General features: G+C 40.4%; 1 protein-coding gene across 7 annotated transcripts; it reads right to left on the reverse strand.

Annotated features, from left to right (window-relative positions):
* Positions 1 to 283: 283 nt before the first annotated feature.
* On the reverse strand, positions 284 to 24,743 carry plekhg3 (pleckstrin homology and RhoGEF domain containing G3). 7 transcript variants are annotated; one of them, XM_067481190.1, is made up of 19 exons: positions 24,598 to 24,743; positions 22,060 to 22,113; positions 13,230 to 13,678; positions 11,393 to 11,493; positions 10,521 to 10,590; positions 10,053 to 10,099; positions 9,650 to 9,800; positions 8,922 to 9,053; positions 8,333 to 8,515; positions 8,154 to 8,246; positions 7,839 to 7,925; positions 7,712 to 7,745; positions 7,458 to 7,559; positions 7,340 to 7,372; positions 6,882 to 6,973; positions 5,953 to 6,306; positions 4,920 to 5,009; positions 2,907 to 4,371; positions 284 to 2,624 (listed from the first exon to the last, which is right to left on the reverse strand). In XM_067481190.1, the coding sequence occupies exons 2-19, from the start codon at positions 22,106 to 22,108 to the stop codon at positions 1,759 to 1,761; spliced, it is 4,398 nt and encodes a 1,465-aa protein (XP_067337291.1). In that variant the 5' UTR covers positions 22,109 to 22,113; positions 24,598 to 24,743; the 3' UTR covers positions 284 to 1,758. The 7 variants fall into 7 exon arrangements, with proteins under 7 accessions (XP_067337291.1, XP_067337292.1, XP_067337288.1 ...); XM_067481191.1 differs by lacking the exon at positions 24,598 to 24,743 and adding an exon at positions 22,226 to 22,287; XM_067481187.1 differs by lacking the exons at positions 22,060 to 22,113; positions 24,598 to 24,743 and adding an exon at positions 16,929 to 18,212.
* Positions 24,744 to 26,193: the final 1,450 nt, after the last annotated feature.

Genomic DNA, 26,193 nt, shown 5'->3' on the forward strand with positions numbered 1-26,193 from the left:
ACAATAAGTATTTTAATACAAAAACATTTGGAATTGGAACCATTTTGTGAGAGAATTGTTGCATTTTCTGACAGAATTGCAAGGGTGCCAATATTTTTGGCCATGACTGTATGATCAGTGTGTGGAGCGGTTTTTATTCTGATGTGGCTCACTGAGTGTCAGCACAGAGGATGAAAATCCAGTTCTAGAGTCTGAACAACTTAAGATATAATGTGAATATAAACACTGAACTGAATGAACCTTCACCTGTAGAAACAAAACACACACACGCACACACACACGGTCTGGTACATGTGGTTTAATGTGATCTCAGGTCAAATGTTTGTACACATGAGATGTGACCATAGAAATACAGGGTTTGAGTTTCTATTTGCATCAAATAAATTAAGAGAGTGAGTGGGAACAGTGGTCGACTGATGACAAGTCACAGAAATGTCACAGGTTTAAGTGCATGAAAAGCTGCTCACTGAGGTGTTTGGAGAACAAATTCTGATTCACATGGACATAAATGAACAAAGTTTGACATTTAGAAAATTGAAAGGCACAAAAACGAAAAGTGTTGCTGTATTTTAATTATGAAGGAAAAATATTAAAACACGTTTGAGGGAAAATTAATCCGCAACTGTTTACTTTCTCAGAGTGCAGCAGGTTCCTTCATATGATTCTCTGATTGGCTGAAGCCACATTCAGATGACTAAAAGGAACAGTCCAACATTTGGAACTTGTGAAGAGTCTGTGTTCAGCTGTTTACAGTGTAAGCAGAACACGTTTACTGGCTGCAGTTTGTTAAGTGTCTTCAGTGCTAAATGCTGCTAAAGCTGTAATTGGTCCATTAGAATTTTATTTGGTTTTTACACTTTTGTTTCTGGAAAATATAAAAAAGCAAAAAAAAAAAAAAAAACGCGTAAAAATCAGATCAACTGAATTTTTGTTGGCTTTGTGCTAAGCTAAGCAAGGCTAACTGGATGCACAGATGAACCATCTGAAAAAAAAAAAACAGGAAATGAGGATTTCTGTAAATGTTGGACTCCTGGTTTAACATCCAAATAGTAGCTGTGAATTCAGTTAGTTGGACTAAAATAAGTCAGCAGACAAAGTTTAGTGGTTAAAAAAAGACAAAAGACTGACCGTTGGTATATGACGATTCCATAAAATCTGAAAACATCCTGTACAAAAAGTGCTTTAACAAATGCTCCTAACATATTCTGATCATCTGTAGCTAAAATTTTATAAAGATATTTACATGTTTCTAGATATTTTTATACAAACTCTCAGTGGGGAAGGTTGTAAATATAGCGATGTTTTCTTAAAATCATAGTAAATTTGTATATATACTGTACATATGATCCTGTATTCATGAACAATTTTTTTCCGTTTTTATTCCTTTCGGCTTATCCTGTGAGTGCAGTTTTTATGCCAAACGCCCTTCCTGACCCTCCCCAATTTCTACCGGGCTTGGACTGGTACTGCACAGCTGGGAAGGGGAAATATTTATTCATGAAAATGCTGTTTGTTTTATTATTTCATTAACTTTACATTCAGACACCATCATGATCACGGCTCAAGGAGCTGACAGTTTTTCTACTCAATTCATAATAAATTAGAAAATTTAAAAATAATTTTGATTTTCTCTTGAAATAAAACCGAAATTGTCATGTTAAGATGGTAATTATTGTCTGCTGTAAAACAGTTCAACAACCTGAGTTTTATTTGTATCTCTCCAGGTTGAATAATAACAAATTTAATGGTTCAGTTTCTTCAGCTCAGGTTCTGGAACTTTTCTCTGAGGTTTTTCACGGTGTTCTGCTGACCGGCCTCCGTCTTCTGTCCAGAGTTTGACCTGGTTTTCTGGGACTTGTCCTGATCGGTGGAGGTTGCTGATGTCTTGTCTGGCTCACTTTTAGACTTTGTTTCCTCCCTTTGTTTATACTCATCGGATTCCTGATAGGCCCGGCAGCGGTCGATGACGGCCATGATGGAGATCTTCTCCCTGCTGGTTGGTGAACGAATCTGAACATAGTTGCTGTCCCCATCTCCTTCATTTTTGGTTGTTTCTGCAGGATCAGGGTCTAGAAGCTTCTCTACCACTATGATCCTATGTTCTGGATCATTTGATAGCGGTGCCTCAGCTGAGACAAAGTAACCCTCATAGTTACTCTTAGCAACCTGGTCTTGGATGTTCTGCAGCTCAGTTCTTTGGGCTCCGCTCAGCCGAGCATCCAGAGAATTGGCTCGATGGAGCCGTATGCTGCGTTCCTCCCGGCTGATGTCTTGGCTGCTGTGGGTCTTGTATGAAGGAGCAGTGAGGTGGAGGCTGGAGGAGTAGCTAGAGTGCCTTCTCAGACCTCCATCAAACACCTGATCTGAGGTGGAGCGACTTCGGGTGACAGGACGCTTCTGGGATTGACCGTGGTCTGAGTATTTGGAGCGGAGTTCTCTGACATCAGGCCAGTTGAATCCCTCGAACGGAGGAGAAGGACTGAGTGGGCTGTGGGACCGGGCCAGACCTGGGAAGCCTGGGGCTCTGAGTCCACCAGTTGGTGACCGGTTGTGCTCTATGGGGCTCAGCGGTAAAGAGGTTGGCTTGTTATGAGAAACAAGTGGCAGAGTCAGTTTAGGTTTACCTGTAAAACATAAAACCAGTCATAAATTTAAAACATAACTGTAGAAATGTAAAAACTTGTAAAACTTTGAGAACTTATTTTCCATAACTGGTCTGACTTTGTCATGCTTCGCTTTTTTTGACAACTGATAAAAACAGATCCTCAATCCAATCATCTTCATTTTAAAATGTGATTTCTACTCATTCTTACCCGTTTACCTGTTCATTATTGAGGAAGGTGAAAAAATATTAATGTAGAACAAGCAAAGACAAAAACCTGAAGTTAAAGAGGACCTTACTGTACCTGAACGCTCCTTCTCCTCCACCACACAGGGTAAGGTCATTTTGTTGAGCAGGATTCCCTGATTTCTCTGTCGGACCACTGGAATGGTTGTTTTGATTCGCTGGCTGTACTGACGAGCCAGATGAAGGACTTTGCTCTTCGTCTTGTCTTCGTCTATTTGGTTACAAGTATCACAGGGTCTATCCCTTTCGGCCTCTGTTCTAAGCTGAGCAACCCGAGGAACTGGAACAACTGCCTCTTCCCCGAACACCTTTAGGGTGTCTTTCAGACTTCCTGTTCGACTCACTCCAGAAGATTTGGGCTTAAGGGGTGAAGGACTCGTGGATTCCTCTGTTATGGTGCTGAGATCCGACGCTCCACTTGTTCGGTCATCGTTCTTGTTCAGGGTCTTTGTTGGGCTTACATTGTTTGCTTTGGAGTTTCTCAAAGATTCTTTGGGTCGCCCTCTGTCTTCACTCTGGGCTCCATTGATCTCTCGTTCCATCGCTTGCCAGACCTTGATCATTTCTGATGAAGGTCTGAACTCTTCATCCTCAGACAAATTATCCTTCAAGCTTTGAGATCTGGATCTGAGCCTTTCTCTTGAATCTTCTGAATCTTGGCTTCGCTGATCTGACTTCAAAGTGCTCAAAGAGTCACTACAGATAGTGTGACACTTGCTATCACTGAGTAAAGTTGGATGTGACACCAGTGAAGAAGGGTCAAGATTGAAGGGATTTGCTTGGACACTTTTGTTATTGGGAATGCCGTTAAATCTGCTGACAGAGCTCCTGACCAGACCAGTTGGGATGTATGTCAGGCTCTCTCTACGTTGGAGGGAGAAGATGGCATCCTGGTTCCCGGCATTCTCATAGTAATTCTTGATTTTTCCAATGAGCAGCTGGTCCTGCTTGGATAAGGTGGAATCCCTCCTCCGCCGAATGCCCCGATTGGCATCAAAGAGGCTGTCTTCCCGAGGAGAAAGCAGGGTCAAATCTGTTGTGCCAAAGTTCTCTGCTGAATCAGAGCAGATACTGTTGAGTCGCACAGGTCGGTCGGTGTATTCAGCGCTGAGGCTCAGGCTGCTGTTGGTCCGGCTGGGTAACCGCGGTGAAGCACAGTCAGAATCATCCTGAGCCACACTACCTCGTTTGATACTGTTGTTAAAGTGCTGGGCGATGACGCTGGCTTTGTCCAGAACAGAAGGAGGAAGGATGCTGGTAGCTTCACGGTCCTGCTCTGTTTCCTCCTTCTCCTCATCTTCAGAGGATTCTGCACTGCTCAAGGTCTTTGCATCTGAATCTGGTGTGGCTAAGGATGGTTCCTCTGTGGGTTCTGGATCTCCTTCAGGAATCAGTTCTAATGACCTTTCAGGAGATACTAAAATCCCGTGAGGGCTCAGGTCAGCAGAGGGTTCAAGTTTAGGGTTTTCTGTTTCTACAGATGCTACAAGCATCATCGCTTGAGGCACATTATCTATAAAGGGCTGGAAAAGAAGGACAAAAATTTAGAGCTGGGATAATTCTTTTAGAGCAATTTTCAGTTTGAATCAATGTAAATGGCTCCAATATTGCCCTACATGGTCTTCATTATTAACTATGAGAAAGAAAATGTCTAGTGTGGAGACAGAGGACACGTACCGAGGTTTAAAAGCTCAAAACTTATGAAAAGGAGCAAACCAACTAACTGACATGTAAAGCTTATAACTAGCAATCTGGTCTCCGGTCTGGTTTAATGCCCAGAGTGACCACAGACACAGGTCCTACAAAACTAGTCTGTCCATGGACAAGGCAGTTGTTTCGGTAAAAGGACACCACAGTGTTTAGTATATTTTACAGATAAGCACAAAACTAAGCTATGAGCTGCTGCGGTGACAAAGACAACACTTTTTCTAACTGATTTTTTAAACTGATCTCAATGGAGCTTCATTCATATTGATGACTGCATAAAGGAAGCATGTCTGATGGAATGGACAATAACTGTCAAAATCAAACAGTAGAAGTCCAAACCTGTGAATCATGCATTTTAATTTACCTGCTCAGATATTAGTTTAGTTCTTCCCAGCTGTTTTTCTTCAGGAAGTCGTCCATTTTCTTTGTCACAGGCACTGCCTACATCTGCTTCCTTCAACAACAGAACCAGATGTCAATAAACCTTCAAGAAATTTAAAAGTGTTTGAAGGTTTTACATCATCAAGTCAAGGCCTAAAACAATAAATAAACTGCAATATGACTGGATCAGTGTTATTCTTAGAAACTGTTCAATAAAAATTTAGTTTTTTTATTTCCTTGATAATTTCTAAGAATGACACAGGAAACCAGAAAGTTTTTTTTTTCAAATGTAAAGTCTTAAAGTTCTGAGTTTTACAAAATAAATTCCTTTCACCTTTATTGTGAAAAGAATCTTAGAGATGGATTGAGCTTAAACAAACTGCTCCTTTATTACAGGTTAAACAACAAATCACCTTAAACTAATGTAAGTAAGAAGAAAAAAAAAAACACAACAACTCCTGAGCAGCAGATTGACAACACAAACAAACTAAAGCATCAGACCCTGAAACCAAAAATGGAAATAATAGAAAATAGAAACCACACCAGCAAAAACCACTGAGAGGCAGCAGCAAACATTTGGCTGATAGCTAAACACAACCTGCAGATGTTCGTGTTGTGTGGGCACGGAGAAGATAAATCAAAGAAAAGGCTGAAGAACCTTCAATAAAAGCAAAAAGGCCAACGTGTAAAATTGTTTGAAACATTAAAGGAACTGTTGAGCATTTTGGAAAGTTATTAGTCATCTTCTCCACATAGTCACATTTCCGCCTTTGTGCTAAGCTTAGTGGACATTTCTAGTTCTCTGTCCCTGTCCCTGCTGTGGTTTAGGGGTTAGTTCCACAAGTGAAGGTCATGCAGCAGAGAGCTGAGAGCTCCCAAGCAGCAGCTGGAGGTAAGGTATCGCTGAGCAAAGCAGGGTGGAGGGGGGCATGTTATCCATGTGTTACATAGGGTGGAGGGCAAGTTGAGGCCATGTTGGGGAATAAGAAGCCTGAGCTGGCAGCAGAAAACCTCACCGTCCCCATGGAGGAAAGAAAGGCCTGAACCCTGAGGTGCCAGCAGGAGATGGCAGCCAGCATCGAGCTGGTGAAGTCGTCTACCTGTTCATTCTCCAGCACAGCCTCCTCTGTCTCGCTGTCCTCAGTCTGATGAAGCTGAATTGGAGACAAACTCCTCAAATCCTGCTCTTCCTCGCTGCAGACCATTCGCTCCAGTAAGTCTTTCCTGCAGCCCTGCCCATCCTCCTCCTCATCTTCCTCAGTAGGAAGGTCGACCTCAGCCTCGTCCAACCTGGATCCCAGTGTGCTGCTGCTGATGGTGGTCTGCAGAGGGCACCTCTCATGTGGCAACACCCCCTCACTGTCTGAGAGCTGCAGGACGTCACGCACAGCTGATCCAGCTGCTGTTTTATACTTCTGTCTCTGTTCAGCTGCAGCCCCCTGCTCCTCAACTTTTACTATCTGCACTTTCTATATCATCCAGTTACCTGCAAGTATGTTTAAGAAGCTCCAGCACAACATGACCTGATGTTGTGACGCAGTGCTTCCCTGTTTCTATCCAACATCAAGAACCAAATTTTTGAACCTAAACATTAAAATCCTTCACATTTACTCCCAAACTGAAGAAGAAAAACGAATAAACTTCTTTTGACCTCCACAGTACACACACTTAATAAAAGTTGTGTTTAATCAATTTACCTCCAAGATACAGACACACACAGAAAAGTTATTGTAAGTTGTTGTGTATAGTGGGGGTCATTAAAGGCCCTATAACACATAGTATTTGCCCTAGGGGCCACCAGCTGTTTAATCTGGAATACTTGGAAAACCTGGATCAGTCCCGGTAAAATAAACCCACCAAAAGAAACATGTTCTGAATAATGAAGAATCTTTGCTGATGGAAGAACTAATAAGACACAATCAAAGAGACGCAGTTTGTTTCTTACCTTGGTGACGTCTGACCGTTCAACAGGCAAATCAGCAGCAGCAGAAGAAGAAGAGCAAACATGGTTAAACACATCAGTTCCTGTTTCTGTCACTTCAGCATCAGTTTGTGATGGTCAAGTCGTCACGGTAACAGATACAATGAATACAGTAACTGGATTAGAAGTCAGATATATAAGCTGAACACATCGACTGATTCTGAATGTGAACACTGTAACACCTCTGTTGACCAAACAATTCAAATCAAACCTTTGTTTATTTTGTCAGATTTTTCTGTCATTGGAGTGTTCTACAAATGATACAGTTGTACTTTGGTATTTGAGTGAAATGTGGTAGGATTTGTGTTGGAGTTTTTGAAAATACCCAGCAGACTAGGAGAAGAGGATTCAGAGTAACTAACTGTCGGTGCAGTTTACGTTGGACTGAGTCAGTTATTAAGCTACACTTAAAAACCTTTTACCTTTGCTGCCCTCCAGGATTTTTTTGGTGGCTTCTGAGAAGAAAAGATGACAGACAGTTAAATATGAAAGTAAGCAGAAATCAGCAGCAGACGTTCAGTTTGTTGTGTGTTTGTTTACCAGACAGTCGTCGTCCCTTTCGAGCGTTGCGATGCGACTCTTCAGACTGAGAGATCATCGTTCTCTTCAGTCGGTCGGGACTGTAATGATACCTGGGAGGATCTGCATATAGAAAAAAATCTGAATCTGATCCACTGTTAAATATGTGTTTTAGTAAAAACCCATTTAAGAAGCTTTAAATTCTGACAACAGCAAATTACTTTTGTTGATTTTAATTATGTTTTTTAACTAAAACTACAAACTCTTTTACTCACATATCGAATCCATTTCTAAAATGGCCTCTTTTGCCTGAAACAAAGAAGACAAACATCAAAGTCCTGCTTCTACTGCAGCTATTCCTTCATCTTACTGGTATTTGTACTGGGAGGACTGGATTCCAACCTTCTGTGGGATGACAGCCTGGTGGTTTTCCAGAATGAGGCGTTTAATGTGATGAGCCCAAAGCTTCTTCTCCTCCACCGTCTTTGCCTGAAACAAATATATAGTCAACTGTAGTTTTATGTAATATAAAGATACTGTATATACTCGACACTTGTTGTGAGTCTGAATTTCTCTTTCAAAAAGATGTTTGACCTCAATCAGTTTTTCTGGCTAAGCAACACAAGTCAAGAAAACAGACAGAAACATGCAGATAACTCAGTTTCCACTTCCTTTGTCTCTGGAGAAACACTTCCTGTTAGCAGGTGAAGGTCTCACCTGGACAGTGTGAGGCTGCTTGGGGTGTTTGTAATGAGTGACACTGAAGCTCAGAGAGTCTTTGGAGCTTTCAATCAGCATCAGGGTGGAGCACTGAAAACACAGAAATTAAATCTGATTCCAGGATGAAGAAAACAGAAACCCGCAGCTGTAACAGTTTGCTTTGGTATGTTTCTCACAGAGATGTGGGCCTTGTAGACGAAGTGCTCTCCACGGCGTTTGGTGATGAGCAGCATGCGGTCAAACAGGAAGAGCGTCCTCTCATTTTTGGCTCGGTGAACTTTGAAGGTTCCTTCCAGAACTAATTCTCCGTACGTGGTGAGGTCAGGTCCCTTCCAGTTCAGCAGCAGAGACTGAACCTCCTGCAGAAGACACACAAAACAAAGGAGGGTTTGTTGTGTAACCAGTGTTAAAGATTGGAACCCAGTGCAACTCCACATAACTAGTCACCACAGCCCTAAAACTAAGTAACCTTAACTGCATAATAAAATCAGTTCGTAAGAAATGTTCCTAACCACCCTTAATCACAAAGCTACTGACCTCTGACTGTGGTTGCTAACATCATCAGAACAGCCAAATGTGGAAATGAGCATAAAAACATTTTGTTTTTTTCACTAATCATGATGAAGTGTGATGTCAACTAATGAAGAAAACATTATAATGTTTACAATATATACTCTATATAATATACAGTAGTGTAGTTGCTGCTCTGCACCGTGGGTAGAACTTTCTGCCCAGACATTAAAATAAGTGTGTGCAGCTAGTGACCTGCAGTCTGACGGCGTGCTCATGTTTCCTCTTCATGTCATTGATGTACCATGCCACTCCTGTCATGGTGTAGATGGCCTCCTCCACCACCTCATAGCCCTGCTCCTCTGGGTCAAAGTGCTTTGCAATCTCCTACACAAACACAGAAATAAATTCAAATCAATTCAACTTTATTTATATAGCATTCACAACAAAGTCATCTCAGGGCACTTTACAGAATAAGGTCAAGGCTATAAAGATGTATAGAGAGAACCCAACAATTCCCCCTGGAGCAAGCCATAGGCAACAGTGGAGAGGAAAAACTCCCTTTAACGGAAGAAACCTCCAGCAGAACCAGGCTCAGGGTGGACGGCCATCTGCCTCGACTGGTTGGGTGAGTGGCATGAAGAAGCTTCAGAAGTTATCTATGCATTCAATTAAAATTTCTGGTGTGTGCAAACTTACATTTAATATTCTTCATTTATTTCTGCATAAACCTCAAGCTTAATGTGATTTATTCTAGAGAACCATCTATTACCCATACACATAATAGAACTGAAGCATGAGACTTATTTTTAAAATGCAGAATGTGAAGATACAGATGTGGTGCTACACACTAGACTACAGTTTATTAAAGATTTAAAGACACTTTCTTCTCTGTGCACACCTATTCCTGTAAAATGAAATTATTTGGTCCTAGATGTTTTAATATCTTTAGAACTGGAACGCCAGGTGTGTTAGTGTCATACCTGGAGCAGCAGGTGGTATTTTAGGATCCTCTGAACAGGTTTGAGAAGGTATGAACCTAGAGGCAGCGAACGCTTCAGTGATCCCTGACGGTCACGGAAAAACTTAGCCAGAGATTTGTTCCTCATGCACTCAGTCAGAGCTGCCACTGAACTGCAGAAGGTGGGAAAATGGTGGAAAAAGGATGTGAACAAGTAGAAAAGGTGTAAATACTGGTAATCAGAGGTAGAATAAGGGGGAAAAGGTTTAAAACAGTTACTCAAGTTATTCAGACTAATAAAAAATAAAATAAAGAGTTGTTTGTTAAATGCGAATAACTACAATTCAGTGATAAGTGACCAAAGATGTGACACGATGTTACAATCAAGAACAGCCAGATGAAACAACAGCACTGTCAGTACTCACTTTGGGTAGTTGGTACAGTACTGTGTGTAGATCTCAAAGTACTCACTCTAAAATGAGACAAACACAGTGAGTGAAAAAAGTTCTGTGATTATTAAATATTCTGTAAAATCAAACATGATCATTGTCAGTTGAATGTTTCATTACATCATTAACATCTTTTTTTTTTTTTTTAAAGGGAGACTAGAAAAAGCATTCAATGATCTGTAAAACACACCTGTATGTACTGTATATCAGGTAATAATTAGTTATTATCAGAAAAGGATTTATGTTTAATTAAGTCTCATAACTATTTAAAATTGTAACAGCTATAAATTAGGGTTGCTCTAATTTTTCCCTTTTGGAAAAATCACATCTCGTAAATCACATGTCAACCTCCTGTGAATGTTGTTCAGGATGAAGACAATGAAACAGTTTCTACATATCGTGAAGCAAACACTCGACCTGCTGATGAAAAAAAAACGTTCTCACCTTCATGACGAAACACCTGGCGATGGCGACAGGATCGTTGTCACTAAGGTCGAGGGCCTGAAGCAGATCACTGCGAAGAGGAAACACCGTGACCATGAACACCATGACCAACAACATCATCATCCTCATGACACCCCCACTGTCGGTGAGCTTCTTCACTGTGACTAATATGTTTCTGAATTCATCAGGTTGATGTTAAATTTTCATCAAAAGCTCCAGAACAGCTACTGAGTTAAACTGATGTTCCTGATTGTTTATTAAAAAGTGAAACGATCACAGCAGTAATAACAGAGAAACACAGTAAAGTATTTTATGAGTTGACATCACATTTATCAGATTTTTTTTTACTGAATCAGTAAGGATGGTAAAGGTTTTCAATAAATTCTATTCATCACTAACTTAAACTTCGATTCAATGTGGAAGGAAAACTAATCAAATTTAAAATACAGTTCAATGTGAAAATGTGGAGAAAAAAACTGAAATTTTTCAATCAGATAGTGGCTGGATAATGGATTTAGAAATAACAGTCAAACAGTTAGTAGCTGTTGGATTATTTTTACTGTTTGAGTTTTTTGGTTTACTAAAACTTCTTGTTAATTATTTCTCAGAAATAATTCAAACGTCACTGAACTTTCCCATTAGGACATTTGTGTTCCTTTGTTTCTGCCAGTGAACCACAGCAAACCGCAAACCACTCCACATTCCATGCAGTGCAGTCAGGCGGTCTTGGCCTGTGAAACAAACTCACCCTCTAACATGAAGCATCGAGAGCTAACGATGAGGAAACCTTACAACAACACATCAACATTGGGTTTACAATCAAATATTAAATCATTAAAATCTTCGTCACTGACAATTCTTGGTTTTCTGACCTGTTGAACTCGTAAATGTCCTCAATGTTGCCAAACAGAGCACAAACTGTCTCAGGACGAATTGACAGATCAGCCTGATCGATGATGTGGGCCAGGTAGTCCTGAAGAGAGGAGGAAGGAGAGGCAGGAAGGAAGGAAAGGAGGAGAGTAAATGAGGTGGTGAGCGGGAATAAACCAGTATCAAAGTGGTTTTGCTTTTGTTTGTACCTCACTTGTAAGTCGCTTTGGATGAAAAGCGTCTGCTAAATGACTAAATGTAAATCTAAATGTAAAGTGAAATTTAAAGTTTTACAGTTTTCTTTATTCTACAGCTTTTGAGTTTTCACTGCTTCAGGAAGCTTAAAGTTGGTGATGTATGTATGTATGTATGTATGTATGTATGTGTGTGTCACAACATTACCTTAACACTCCACAACACTACTGTGAAAATCTTGTGGACAGATAAAATATTTGAAAATAAGTTTACATGATTTGTAACTTGATGATTTGTAAGTTAAGAGAAATTAACTTGTATAAAAAGTTCCCTTCAAATATTACATATTTGAAAAATTAACTTCAAAATAAAATAATTGAATAGAATGAAATAAACTTAATAATAACTAAACTTTGATATTATTATTTGATGAGTTTTCGTTGGGTAACATCTGTTTGTTCAGCAGGGGGCAGCCAAACAACATCACTGATCATTTGAAAGTGATATGATTACTTCTTCTTGGATCAGTAATTCACTTTAAATTAGTTTTAAAACACAAGATTAAATGATAATAAATTACTTGAATTAAATGAATTCATAATTATTCTGATTACATGTGGTAGCTTTGTGTTTAATATTTAAATATTTATTTGTTACTGTTTTATTTAGTTCAATTGAAAGTGTAAAACTGACAATAAATATGTTGAAAATATGTTTTTATTTATTAATATTATACCAACATAATATTCATCTTGTCAAACATCAGTGTTTTTTATGCTTAAAAAGTATTTATCTGATGCTGCAGGTCCAGGTCCTCACTCTGGGTCCAGGTTTATCTGATCCTCACTGTTACGTAAGCAGCTGATCCACTGATCAACGACTTAACTGGTTAATAATAGTCTGTGACAAGCAGGCTTTAATTAGAGGAAACAAGCACTGAATGTGGTTTAAAGTCTGTTTCACGCTAAAAAGCTACCGAACAAACAGATCAATTAAATCATCACACGTATTTAAAGCTCAGTCTGTTCAAACATAACATTTACAGGATTAGATCCCAATAAAATATTTCTACTTAATAGTTTTATATTTATATTGACGTCTATGAGACTGTCCTGATGCTGGTCAGTGTGTTTTGTTTATAAGTGGGACAGAATCAGAAAAGTTTATCCTCTAAACGTATATGTAAATCCTGTGGTTTTACTGCACAGCTGAACACAGAATTTCAGCTTTTATTACCTGGTATTTACATCTCTATTATATTATATAGAGCATACCACTGCTACTATCTGATCACCTGACCACTAGATTTATGTATTTATATAAATTTATTTCATCTACACTGAGAAATGTGACAGAAAAGCTGATTCTAATAGAATCAGACTGATCTTACATACAGTGTAGACAATGTTAATGTAAATTATATATAACGTTTTATACATGGATTATCTACAGTAATCAGGTGTACAGAGACTCATCTTCAGCAGTTATTAGTCTCATGTTACAAGAGAGTGTTGCCTGCTCAGTTTAAAAGCCTAAAATTAGTCATGAGAAAAACCCTTCTGATATTATGTTAGTGCAGCTGAGACAATGGGAAAATACATAAGTTACAGGTGACAAACGTTAACCCCCCCAACGAGGTCTCACCTCTACGATCATCCGCAGATCTCGGACGTACATCCTCTCAGTCTCAATGATCTCCATGACGACCCGGTCAAGGTAGGTAAGCTGAGGGTTGGGGGCCATGGTGCTCGCGATGAATGGGGACTGCACCAGTCGGCTGGAGGCTCGACTTGGTGTTGCCTCCTTGTTGTTGTTGTGAACAAAGCTCTGCCCCTTCCTGTGGGGGTGTGGCCTCAAGCCCTTGCCGTCTCCTGTACCACCCGTTGAGGTCACGTTTATGTCGATGTCTGGATAAGAGGTCTGGGAAGACAGGGGTGGGGGGTCGTCTCTGGAGGATGTGGATCCTGAGGACAGGGTGGAGATCAGACTCGGTGGGCGGCGGTCTGATGACAGCAGGTCGGAGGAGTCGGAGGGAGTGGCCGACGGAGCACGCTCATTGCTGCTGATGGAAGTAGTAGACAGGCGGTGGGATTCTGAGGTAGGGGGATTGATAGGTTGGAGCAACAAAAAACAGACAAAAAAGAAACAAGTTTTCTGAATGGAGCCGATCAGTGATGAGTCTGTAACATCTAGTAACATCAGACTTTATGACATGGCATCTGTGGATCAGGGTACAAACAGCTGAGTTGCTGTCTTAGCAGCTGCAGTTCCTCTGTCAACCATCAGGTGCTGCTGTGATCCCATTCCAACATCTGTCTACACACAAAAGTGAGAATTTCCACAATAAGAACACCTCTCAGAAGTCTCTTTCACAATAAAACTCTGATAATGATCGATGGGTTTGACTTTCAGGACCTATTTCTGCATAATCGGACCTTCATGTTATCAACAAGAGGCTTAAGGCGTGTGTTTTTGTTTCTGAAGCGGTCGGATGTCGACACAGTGATACTAGAGACTTGCAGCGAGGGGGTAAGATTATTAAAGTCAATATTATTATTTTATCTTGGAAAACACAACTCCCTGAAAATAACTGAACAGATGATGTCAGTTAGACAAACCTTCTCTTTTCACTACCACTCAGATTCAGACACGGAATCATCCCTAAACGTCTGGACTTCAGGTCATTTTAAACCAAAGAACACCTAACTTCAGGAATCCATCACAGCTACTTCTTCAACTGCAGAGTCGCCCTGATCCTAACTCTATCAGGACCGGTACAGCAGATAAAGAGCAAGGTTCAGTGTCAACAGGTTGGAGTATGTTGATCAGAATTGATAGAATGTTCTCCTCAAACATCCTGTGAACACTGAGATTAATAAAGACCTCCACAAACTGTGAAAACATTTATTAAAAGCGAGTGACCCCACAGACCTTCACAGTCTGGGTGAAGAGCTAGAATCAGGGCTGGGATTGATGATGTCATCTATTGGAGGACTGGAAAAGCAGGTTGACTATGATTACAAACTTCATAGTGTGAGCCACAAGATTAAATAATCTGAACTGAAAGTTCCTCCAAGTGACATCATCAGTTTTTAGCCAGAAGTAGAGATATTTTGATAGAGGGAAGTCAATGGGAAGTACATGTACTACCCAAAGAAGAACTATAAGCACATTTAAAGTAAGTGAAGGCAAAAGTCAGAATCAGCTCTGCTGTCTGTAAGAATCTCAGAATGATTCTTAAATTAACATCTGCACAGATGTGAACTCTAGAATATGTGACATATAATAATAAAAATGTATTTTTCACGTGATGTTGTATTTTAAAGTCTCCTTTTAAGAATTATTGGAGGACATTTCATTTTTTTTAATGGGGCCTTACAGGAAGTGAGTATTTGTGACTTTCTGTACAGACAACAGCATAACAATGTAGCAGTCTGTAGCTTTTTGTTCCAATCCAACTGCTGCCGTCTTCTCTCAAGAGACACAAAGTTCATGCTGAAAGAGACTCATGAGGCTCCAAAGACCACACTGAGATAAAACAACACCCACATGTGGCATAAATTCAGGTTTAATTACATCCATTGTATGACATCACTGCCCAATCAGCCAATCACATCCCAGCAGCGGGTTTTTCCTGTCATTCATTTTAAACACACGTGATCACATAATTGAGACCAATTGATTTGTTTAGATTTGACTGTTTGGATTTGTGGGGCATGCTGGAAATCTTTATTTTATGGTCCCACCTGGCGGCCACTTGGAATAACAGGTTTTAATTTACTTTTACAATGAAAAGAATCAAATACGTTTAGAAAAGAAATCAAAATTGCTCTGCTCAAAATTGTCGCTGTGTGGTTTGGAGGTGCTGGTGAACATACCGGTGAACCACTTCTCAGACGGCCTAACTAAATATCTGAAGAGCAGAGACACCGAGGCGCCAACTGAGACACAAAATACAAGGAGAACAGCAAGCGTCAGCAGTCAACAGGGCTCCATCATCCAGACTGAAAACAAGCCACTGATAAACTTCAGGTCCCAACAGAAAACCTGTTTCTTAAACTCACAACCACCAGCTTCAGCTGCACTTCAGGAGAGATGCTAATTTAACAAGCTTAACAACAAGCTAACATACTACTGTTGCATTCAAGGCATGTCTTAGCTGTTGTAATTATCAGTTTCAAGTTGTAAACATCAAACTGGTTTCTCTCTGATCTGTCTGATTTAGTTGATCATAACAACATGGGCAATGAACATCAGGCGGACAGGTTGGTTAATGTAAATAGTGACATTTTTAATGGATGTGAACACGCTTGTGATCAGCTAGAGATACAGAGATTTTTCTTGTTGGAAAAATAAGAGAGGTGCGATCAGAGTCAGAGACTTATTCTAAGTATTTTCTATGATGATGATTTTTTTGTGTAAATATCTTCCTCTGTAACATGATTGATGAGCTGATCTGTCATACAAAGAGCATGTTCCTCTGAGAAATGACCGCTGGGACTGGGCTGGAGCTCAGCTGGTAAAACAGCTGTCCACAAACCACAACATCAAACCTCCTGGACACATGTCAAAGTGTCCTTTAGGGAACAAACTGAACCCTGAATAACTGTACTTCCTGCACACAAACACAAAGTGTTTGACAGATTCGATCTGTGTAACTACCTGTAACTTTAAGGCTTGTACGTATATTTTAGAGCCAGTGTTGATGTCAGAAAATGAATTAAACACTGGCCACCCAATTCCTTTGTGCCTCAGCAAGACAGTCATGTGCATGATTAGTGTCTGTAAACTGTGGAGAACTTTATTAATTCCAGAACAGGAATGAGGTTTCAATCTGAGTTTAATGTCCCACAGTATAATTACACACTTTAAACAGCTGATCCACATAAAGCATTTTGAATGAACAGGACAAGGACAAGCACACACACACACACACACACACACACACACACACACACAGAGTCCGTTAGCTGTTTGGCTTCCTGCCAGTCTGACGTCAGTGAAGGCGTTCACTGAGCCAGCAGGAAGTCGGTTCCTGAACTCTGGACCAGTCAGAGCTCAAGTTTACATTCAAACAGAGACTGATGAACTTTGACCACTGCAGCAGTTTTTCTCCCAGCATTCACTTCACTAATAAACACAAAAGTCTGGGACAAACACAGGGAGATAGAAAAGACAGAAAACTCAATAAAGCTGAGAAACTAGCTAAATATTTAAAAACTGAATGAGATAATAAATTGTAAAATAAATTTTATATAAGCAGAATCTCATTTTAAAAGCTAAGCACTTCATAACTCGGCTCCACCTTTGAATTATTCTGTTTACAACGAACGTCTTTCTCACCAAACCAGCGGCGGATGAAGACTTGTCTGAGCCGTCGATTCCCCCCAACACTCCTGAAGGAGATCCTAACCTCCTCCTCTGAGCACAAACACCGAACCACTGTTACATCTCCTCCTCCTCCTCCTCCGGCCAGACCACGCCACAGGCTCTTCTGATAGCCCATCTACTCTGATCCGTCCCCCACAGTTCAACAAAGTTTGCAAAAGAAAACTAAAAGAACCCCGAGTTCTCCTGCAGTTCTTCAGACAACTAAAACACATACAGACTCCTACTGCAACTTAACACATCAAAGGGAAGGAAGAAGATGAGGAGGAGGAGCAGCTGAGGGAGGAGTCAGGGAGAAGGGACATTTAAACATAAACAGCTGGACTCCCGCTGCAGGAAAACACCATCCACTCAAAACCTGTTTTGACTCCTTTACAGTCAGGGGACAGAAGACAGTTCTGCCCCCCTGACACTCAGGACAATGTGAGTATTCACTAAAGTCTGAGGGTCCATGAAACAGAGGGACAGGTAAAGATCCAGACCTGCTGGATCAGCTCTGAGGACCACATGTCACCGTCCTAATGATGATACAGTCTTTAATAACAAAAATGTTCTAAGGTCAATCTGGAGCAGACACTGGTCCACGATCAGGACTGTCCTCTGTGCTGCTGCTGTCATCATGCAGAGCTCTGACCTTTTACTTCCTTTCTGACCTTCAGGAAACTTTGAATTGAGCAGTACAAACAGCAGCAGCAGGGGGCTGATAGAGGGGGAGAATGGAGGGAGAAGAGGGGACAGAGGAGGACAGAAGCGGCAGAATTTTGTGTTTGATGCTTTAATGTCAACTCTCTTTAGATAGTATTTCTTTTTTACAGCCTCTGATTTATTATTCAAACAGAGACTGCTACTTTATTTTCTGTACCATGTGGGGATTGATAAATCAGATCGGATTTTAAATGGATGACTCATGATTGGTTGATTGCACGCAGGAAATTAAATTTAGAGTCACACTGACAGCAGGCAACAACACAGCAGGTCCTCTTTGGGGGGTGAATTCCTGCGTGCCTCGAATGCCTTGATCTGACAGGATTGACCCCTCGTCAATCCTCTCGTCTGTTATCAACCTGCAGACAGAGCCTCCTGTTTAAACACTAACTATATTCACCCTCTGCTCTGAAGATTCACAGGCCTGATAACAACAGACAACCCTGAATATACTGGATGCAGCTGTACTGCAGTGAGAGACAACGTGATCTTCTGGAGACATAGCAAACTAAACTCATGAAAAAACTTCCCCACACAGATGGGATCCAAAAACATCCAGAATCAGTAAACTCATTATAAAAACCATAAATTAAAAAATACTAAGCTCATGCATTGCCTTTTCACTAATATCAGCACAAAACATTCATCATAAAGTTTGGTGAGTGTATCTTTTATTCAGGGTCTGAGTCTAATCCGTGATAACGAAGATAAATCTGTCTGTTAATCCAGCACAGAGGAGATGATGCCTCACAACTAACAACAACCAATTAGCTGCTTCTGTCCCCATCAGCTGATCAACCCCTGTCAAACGGATCCAAGAACAGACAGAACACACATTTAATCTGAACGGATACTGGAAACACAGACACCTGTTCTCCACTGTGATCTCTGACCTTCAGCTTCAACTGTGTGATGTCACAGGAAGCCATGAGCTCAGGCTGTGAAGCCAACTGCACCACAAGCACAGTGTCCAACATGTCACGGTGAAAGCTTGTGTCCCAATGAAATCTCTTCACTGTGTTTGAGTTGATTCTTCGGAAGTTTTACTCCTTTACCTTCAGAAGCATTTTGATTTGTTGCCTTTCATAATTGTTAAAAGTCATTTTTGCTGATGATCCTTGTGAAAATTCTCTTCTCCTCACATAAAGTCCTCCTTATGATTCATGCAAAACTACTAACTTAGCAGTAATGCGACCTATGAAGAACAAAAGTCTATTTTTCCCTGAAAGTAAAACCTGAAACCCCTCATTCTGTTGAAAATCTGGTATGAACACACTGTTCTGACACTGGAATCTGCAGATGGATGAAACCTGGGATCAGTACCAGACTGTGTCCCATTACAATACGAATAAAAGTCAAATATCTCAGCTACAGTAAAAACATTCAGCAGAAGCTGTAAAGTTCCAGCCTACCTTAAACCTCCTGTGGTCTGCAGAGAGAGGAGACAGAGAGACCGGGACAAGGACTGATCAGGTCTGACAGAATCCATCTGCAGCCCCAATAGCAGTGGGATGAGCTTTGATCCAATTAGAGTTGCTGAGAGGAGCGAGATGCCACCTGCTGGACTGGACACATACTGACCTCAGGCAGCCAGCTGCAATAATCTGCATTTGTGTCTTCATTAATTTCTCTGTTTGCTGCGTGACAGGATGCAGAATTCAGCTGAAGGAGAATTTATCTGCGTGCTTGCTTAAACGTTTAATAACAATCTCATAATTCTGTGATGGAACATGGCGTTTTGTATTAATATTACATTTTAAACCACCAAAAACAACAAACCAGAAACTTTTTTCTTTCAAAACCAGGTTCATAAAAGATCAAACAGAAAAGACTTGTTTACATTTTCAGTCATTTTTTTCTTTGTTGGTTATTTTATAAAACGAGAAAGTAGAAAATTTCCCTGTAATGTCTTTAAAAACCAAAGATCTTCACTTAATAATGACAGAAACAACATAAACTAGTGACTGATCAATGATTGAAGCAGCTGCTAATGAAAACTGCAGTTTACATTTACATTTAGTCATTTAGCAGACGCTTTTATCCAAAGCGACTTACAAGTGAGGTACAAGGCAGCAAAAATCTAAGTCAAGGAGAAAACATCAAAGCAAAGTCCCATCAGAAAAGTGTTCACAGTTCACGAGATGCAAGTGCGAGAAAGAGAAGAAAGAATTTTATTTTATTATTAATTTTTTAAAGAGATTTAAGTGCATAGGAAGATGCGGAAGAGTTCTGTTTTCAGCAGTTATTTGAAGATTGGGAGAGAGTCAGCTGAGCGTGCAGAGTTTGGTAACTCGTTCCACCATCGTGGGATCATTGCGCTAAACAGTTTTGCTTGGTGTCTTCTGTGCGGTGCTGGGACCAGCAGACATCGTTCGTTGGCAGATTGCAGCGGGCGGGAAGGATTGTAAACTTGAATGAGTGAGTGAACAAAAGCAGTTTCTCTTTCAATAAACTACCTGAGCTGATTTCACTTTACAGAGGGAGGATGTGCTTTTAGTTTGAAAGGTCCTGCTCCATCTATCGAACTAAAAGCTTGACTGATAGAATTTGCTGCTTCTGTGAGGTGTTGTTTTATTTTGGTAAGAAGCAGATGAACACGTTGTTAGTACATCCTGAGCCATTATCTGATCTGATCTATATGCAGGAAGTAGAATTTATTTACAACTTATGGTGTATGAATGTGGTTTGGAACAAGCTGTTGTTCACGTTCACTCACTACACCTTCACATTGTTGGAGAGGAAACAACCGAAACAAATACTCACGTTTGACCCAAAGGCGGCTGATCTGGTTTAAGTCTGCAGCTAAACCAGAAACTGAATTTTATTTATTTATTTTTTAAAATTCAGCTTCACAATGTGGACAGCCTTATCACTTATCTATGGTTTTGTTATGATCTGGGCTTCTGCACAAACTGCAACTTTTCTCAGCACCAGCTTCAGTTTGTGAGCAGCTGCAGGTCAAACTGTCCTTATGTTGCTCGTGTGAGCAGAAGACAAAAGCCCCTGTCAGACATGCACTGGAATCCAGAGTTTATCCAGATATTATCCTGAAGGGCTGAATGTGAGAATACAAATGTCCCAGTCATTTGGCCCGGATGTTATGTGGATTTCACCCAGGCAACTCCGTAGTACCGGATACTACACACTATACCCAGTGACCAGCAACGTGAGAAAATCTATGTGAGACATGGACTATCTCCCGATGTGTGCTACAGGTGTGAAAGAGCAACTCCACAGAATATCTGGACCTGATTCTCTAGATATTCTCTGATGTTCATATGTGAAAAAGGCTAAAGAGAAACTGCTCATTCCAGGTGAAGAGATGAGAATCTGTGTGTGACTACAACACAACTACACCTATGCACACCTGTACAGACTGTGGATAAGGGAGGTTTTCACCATGGAACAGGAAATGATGTCACCTCATCACAAAGTGAAAACACGACGTCTCAGAGACACTGACGTCTTTTGTCCTGTGAGACGGTTCTGATGTTACGGCCGGTTCCCTCCACCGCCGTCCACAGAGGAGACAGATGGACACACACACACACACACACACACACACACACACACACACACACAGCAAAACAAAGACCCATCTGTCTCTCACTCACTCGCACACACTCACATGTTTGGAGCTGTGTCTCTAACAGACAAAACAATAAATTCTTCTCTGACCATATTCAGTTTCTTACAGAACACAAACATGTCTAAGACAGCTATAACAATTATAACAACTATTGTTATAATTTTGGTTTTGTCAATTAATTAATTATAGTTTTGTCAATAAATCTATTGATTATTTTTCCATTAAACAAACAAATATGACAAAGTCTGCAGTGCGGGACTTGATTTCCCAAACAAAAACTAGTCCAGTCTGCTGATCTGTTTTTTGCAGACTAGCTCCATTCAAGTTAAAGGAATGTGGTGCAATCTACATTTAGCAATTCAACAGCAAAAAAACTCATACATCTGGCAGAGCTGGCAGACCCCCATGTTGTTTGCTCTCCCATAGATGATCACGGTCGATCAGTCATCTTCCTCCTTACTTGTGAAGCATTGACGCAAGTTAAATGACTAAATTGATTATGTCGACGCATCGTCCTGTAACATAGTCCTGGAAGGAAAAGGAGCACTTGGTTTCATGCATAGTATCTCCCTGCTTACCGGTGGAATCTGCTCTCACTAACTTCTTCATCGGTCTCACTGACTCAAACCCTCAGACTCTTAAATTAAACTCAAACTCAAACTGAAGCCAGATACTGGATCAGAACCAATCTGAGCTCATTGTGAATTGAGCGTGAAGATTCATTAAAGCTCAGAGGGCATTGGTGAGAGCATTAGCTCCCTGATCAGCTCAGAAACACAGGTAGTTTCTTACCTTCACCCATGGAGACGTCATTAGAGGAGCTGAGAGATCCCTCAGGCATCACACCTGCACACAAACACACAGATAATCAATAATCAACGAGAGTGTAAAGGAGTGTGTTTAATTACAAACGCAATTCAAAGCCTCAGCAGTGAAGGTTTATGATCATCATCCTCACATCTTGCAGACTTCAGCTGATGCCTGCAGAGGACCAGACTGAGTTGAAGGAAAAAGACAGCTGGAAGGAAAACTTTTGTTTAGTAACCAGTGGCCAACTTATTAAACTGTCCTAATTTCTCTGATGAGTGCATTAGATGGTTTTAAACATTTTTGAAGATAGAAGATGAGGAACCTCAACACTAAAGTGCTTGTGAACAACGACAGTCTGACAGACAGTGGACATGCTGGAGCAGGACACTGTGGACCTGGTCAGATTTAAACAGCCAAACATTTCAGGCTTCAATCAAACATATAGAGTTGTCAAAGTATCAGATCAAAGTTAGAAGTTTCAGTACAGAACGAACGAGGATGAGTCTGCTTTATTTCACGGCTTCTTCACATTCAGAAATGAGAGTCTCACATTTCTGTTTACACACTCACTCACAAAGTGAAACCCTCAGTGTTTTTGTTCACATCGACAATGATGATGAGGGCCAAACAGAAACCGTCTGAGTAGAGAATAACCAGATTGACCACCTCACACTGACACCAGATCTCTGCTGCACAAGCACACTCTCACCTGTCTGACTGTCCTGTCTCTGGTAGTTGTTTCCATTCTGTGACGCACAGATATCATTGTTGTGACCTACTACAGCTGATCAATCAGTCAATCATCAGAAAATGACTCAGTCATTATTAATTAGAAGATGTAAAATTTTTTTTTTTAATTTGTCCAATATTTGACAAAAATCTGGTTTCTGTCACAAACTGAAGCTCTTTGGAAGAAAACGAGTTCTACTACAACCATCAAAATCCATCACAATCTGGACCATATGTCACTGTAGGTCAGTTAAAAACACACAGGAACATGGACAACTGACTGATGAACACAAACACAGGAAACACACACACACACGTGTGGTTAAAAATAAAACATTAAATGTCTGTTTGTCAAAGCTGTACACAAGGACACAGGTACTTTCTCTACAGTAGGATTCATATACAATGTGTGTACATATTGTATATGTACACAAGTGAGGAATCACATCCTGATATTAACAGCTGGGTGTGGTCAGCATCATGTGATCAGTCAGGTAAACTAAGACACATAGACACACATGGTTTACCTTAAATATCTATTTGACTTTATTCAAATTAGGTCGGCCATGTTGTTTTACCAGCTGCACTTCAGTGTAAACCAGTGCTGGTCTTCCACAGTCTTCACTAAACCAGTGCTAAATCCTAAACCTCTACTGGTCCTCTATGGTCCACTGTGAACCAGTATGAGGTCTCGCTGACACAGTAAACACAGGTGTGTTACAGAGAATCCAGTTAAAACAATGACCCCATGAGGCCGTGTCTGAGCATGATAAAGCTGTGGCCTGTCAATCAATCTGAACATGTTACCATAGAAACACACTGTATTTACAAATTCATTTGAATTTTATTGTGAACTTTACTCTGTAGCTGTTTCCTTATTCCACTTTCTGAGAATCAGATGTTTTCTCTGTGAAGTCTGGAGGATTTACTGCAGTAACAGTCAGTAATGATCAGGTTTCATAAGTCAGATCACTAACCCACAGTCAGTGCACCAGACTCCAGGTCTAATAATCCTCACAGGCTACTTTTTCTTCTCCTCCACTCTAATCACCTTCTGACACGTAACCTCCCTTTAGAAATACCCTAATTTAAGATTCTTTTGTTTTAAGGCAAAGACACAAGCAGCAGCCAGATTTGCCTTTTGGGCTCACTTTTAGCAGGACTACCTACTGATCATTTCGGTTTGATGTGTTTTTCCAAGCAGCTCATAATTAGAGAAAAACCTGCGAAGAGTTCAGACATGTTTTGCTCTTTGTCAACGCTGGCTCGCTGCCGCTACTAGGGCGTGTTTTGGTGGCGAAAGCGTCAGGAAAAACTGGCCAAAATTAAAATCTGTGACTAATAAAGGCTGTTCCATGTATGAGATAATATCCGAATTACAGGAAGATACCTGCTCGACCCATGTGCGAGTTGACTGTTTTATAATAAAAATGTGTTTTTTCACTGAAGCACTAAGCTTTAAATTACACCATTTCCCAACGAGGTTTTGCATGACAACACTCGCCTCGGGCAGTAAGAAAAAGTAACGAAGTGTAAGTTGTCGTGACTTTTGGATAGAATGACTTCTTTTTCACTCGGAAGGATTCAGATCACAAGTTCGGTTCTACTTTTTTTAAAGGACCTGAAGTGTCTGAACCCACAGAGGCACTTCCGTGTAGATTCTGAACTGTAAAAGCTGTTTAATTTGTGAGAAAGAGCTAGAGGACATTTTCTGAGCGTCCTCAGTAAATATACACACTTTAATATGTTTGTCCTTAAACTCTGAACATGAGGAAAAAAAATTCAACTCACCTCAAACTGGATTTAAGACGCTGATCAAAAACTTTTCAGACGGTCACAGCCGGATGCTGTTTACAGCTGTTCTCTTCATTAGAGTGTCCCCAGTCCCCTGTTTCGGTCTATCTCCGTCTCTGTCTGGCTCTATCTGCACTGCTGTTGCTGCAGCTTCACGGTCTCGCGCTCTGCGCATGCGTATAGGTTTCAACAGGAGAAAAAAAAAAATTAAGTAGAACAGAAGATTTTTTTTTTATTAAGGTTCCGGTCAAAGCAAGAAGAGGGTTCTGTGAGAACAATAGAACAACCGTAATAAGCCTGTGTGTGTGTGTGTGTGTGTGTGTGTGTGTGTGTGTGTGTGTGTGTGTGTGTGTGTGTGTGTGTGTTTGTGTGTGTGTATGTGTGCACTTCATAATCCCAAAGCTTCAGCTCATGTTTCAATAATAACTGCAAAACTAAATATCCATTATTTTAATCAATAAAACAAAAACAATTAATAATTGTTGAAAGTGTGACATACAGCACCACCTGGTGCACCCTGTTCAATCGCTGAATGACACTTTATCATGTAGAGAAGGTTTTAATTAGGTTTCAAATACATTGGAGAAAAAAAACCTTAAAGCTGCATCAATGAGACTTTGACCACTGGGGGGCAGCAGAGTTGTATTTTCAGCCTGAATCTGACCTCAGATCAGAGACCACATGTGACTTTTAATCTGGGTTTTCCTTTGAAATAGATTCAGTCATAAACTGGTCTGACTGTATCTGATGAACTCTGCTTTTCACCAGGTTAATGTCCCTGATCGTCAGCTGAAAACTAATTTTCCTTTGTTTTGTTTTTCCTTTTCCCATTTTTATTCCCTCCAGGACTTTGCAGACCTTTTTGCAGTTGTTCTGAGCCAAAATGCTTGATTTCACAATGGCTTTTCTAAAAACTGTGATGCATGTTGCAAAATTTTTGGGACTGATTGGTATTATTCACTGATTATAGTAGTTGGTATATTAATATTTTGAAATAGTCAACACTAAACAGGTCAAATAAAAACACAGAATAATTTCAAAAATCTCTCATGTGTCTCATGTGAGGCTTAGTGCGCAGGTTTCCTTCATTTAGAAGTAAAATGTAAAACAAATGAAAAAACATTTAGTCAGTTTAAGTACAATACTACTGTGCTACAATTTATTTAATAAACCAATGAAACTATGAAAACAACCACATTCAGATTAGAGGGAGTAAAATCCAAAGAGCAGGCTGATGGGAAGAATGACAGGTTTAAAGCAGTTTGAAAGAGGGGGTGGGGGCGGCAGAGGTGTCTTTTCAGGTGGTCATTCTGATAAGACTTTATTACTGCTTTCCTGCAAAACTAAAGCTGATTTGGACAGACTGAGGACAGTCTGATGTTGGTGAGTCAGTCAACAGTTGGTTACACAACATGAACTAGTCTGAACACAAGATTAGAGACAAGTTTTAACCTGTCCCACAATAAGATAACACAACACAAAAACCTTCAGTCACTGAATCGGGAGGCCTGTTCAGTCCAACACCCGATTTTGGTACTTTTGTATCTTATGGTAGTTTTACTTCACTCCACTGTGTCAAGCTTAAGCTTTAGT

Source organism: Channa argus, chromosome 17 (genome assembly GCF_033026475.1).
Source record: "Channa argus isolate prfri chromosome 17, Channa argus male v1.0, whole genome shotgun sequence".
In the NCBI taxonomy this organism is placed as follows: domain Eukaryota; kingdom Metazoa; phylum Chordata; class Actinopteri; order Anabantiformes; family Channidae; genus Channa; species Channa argus.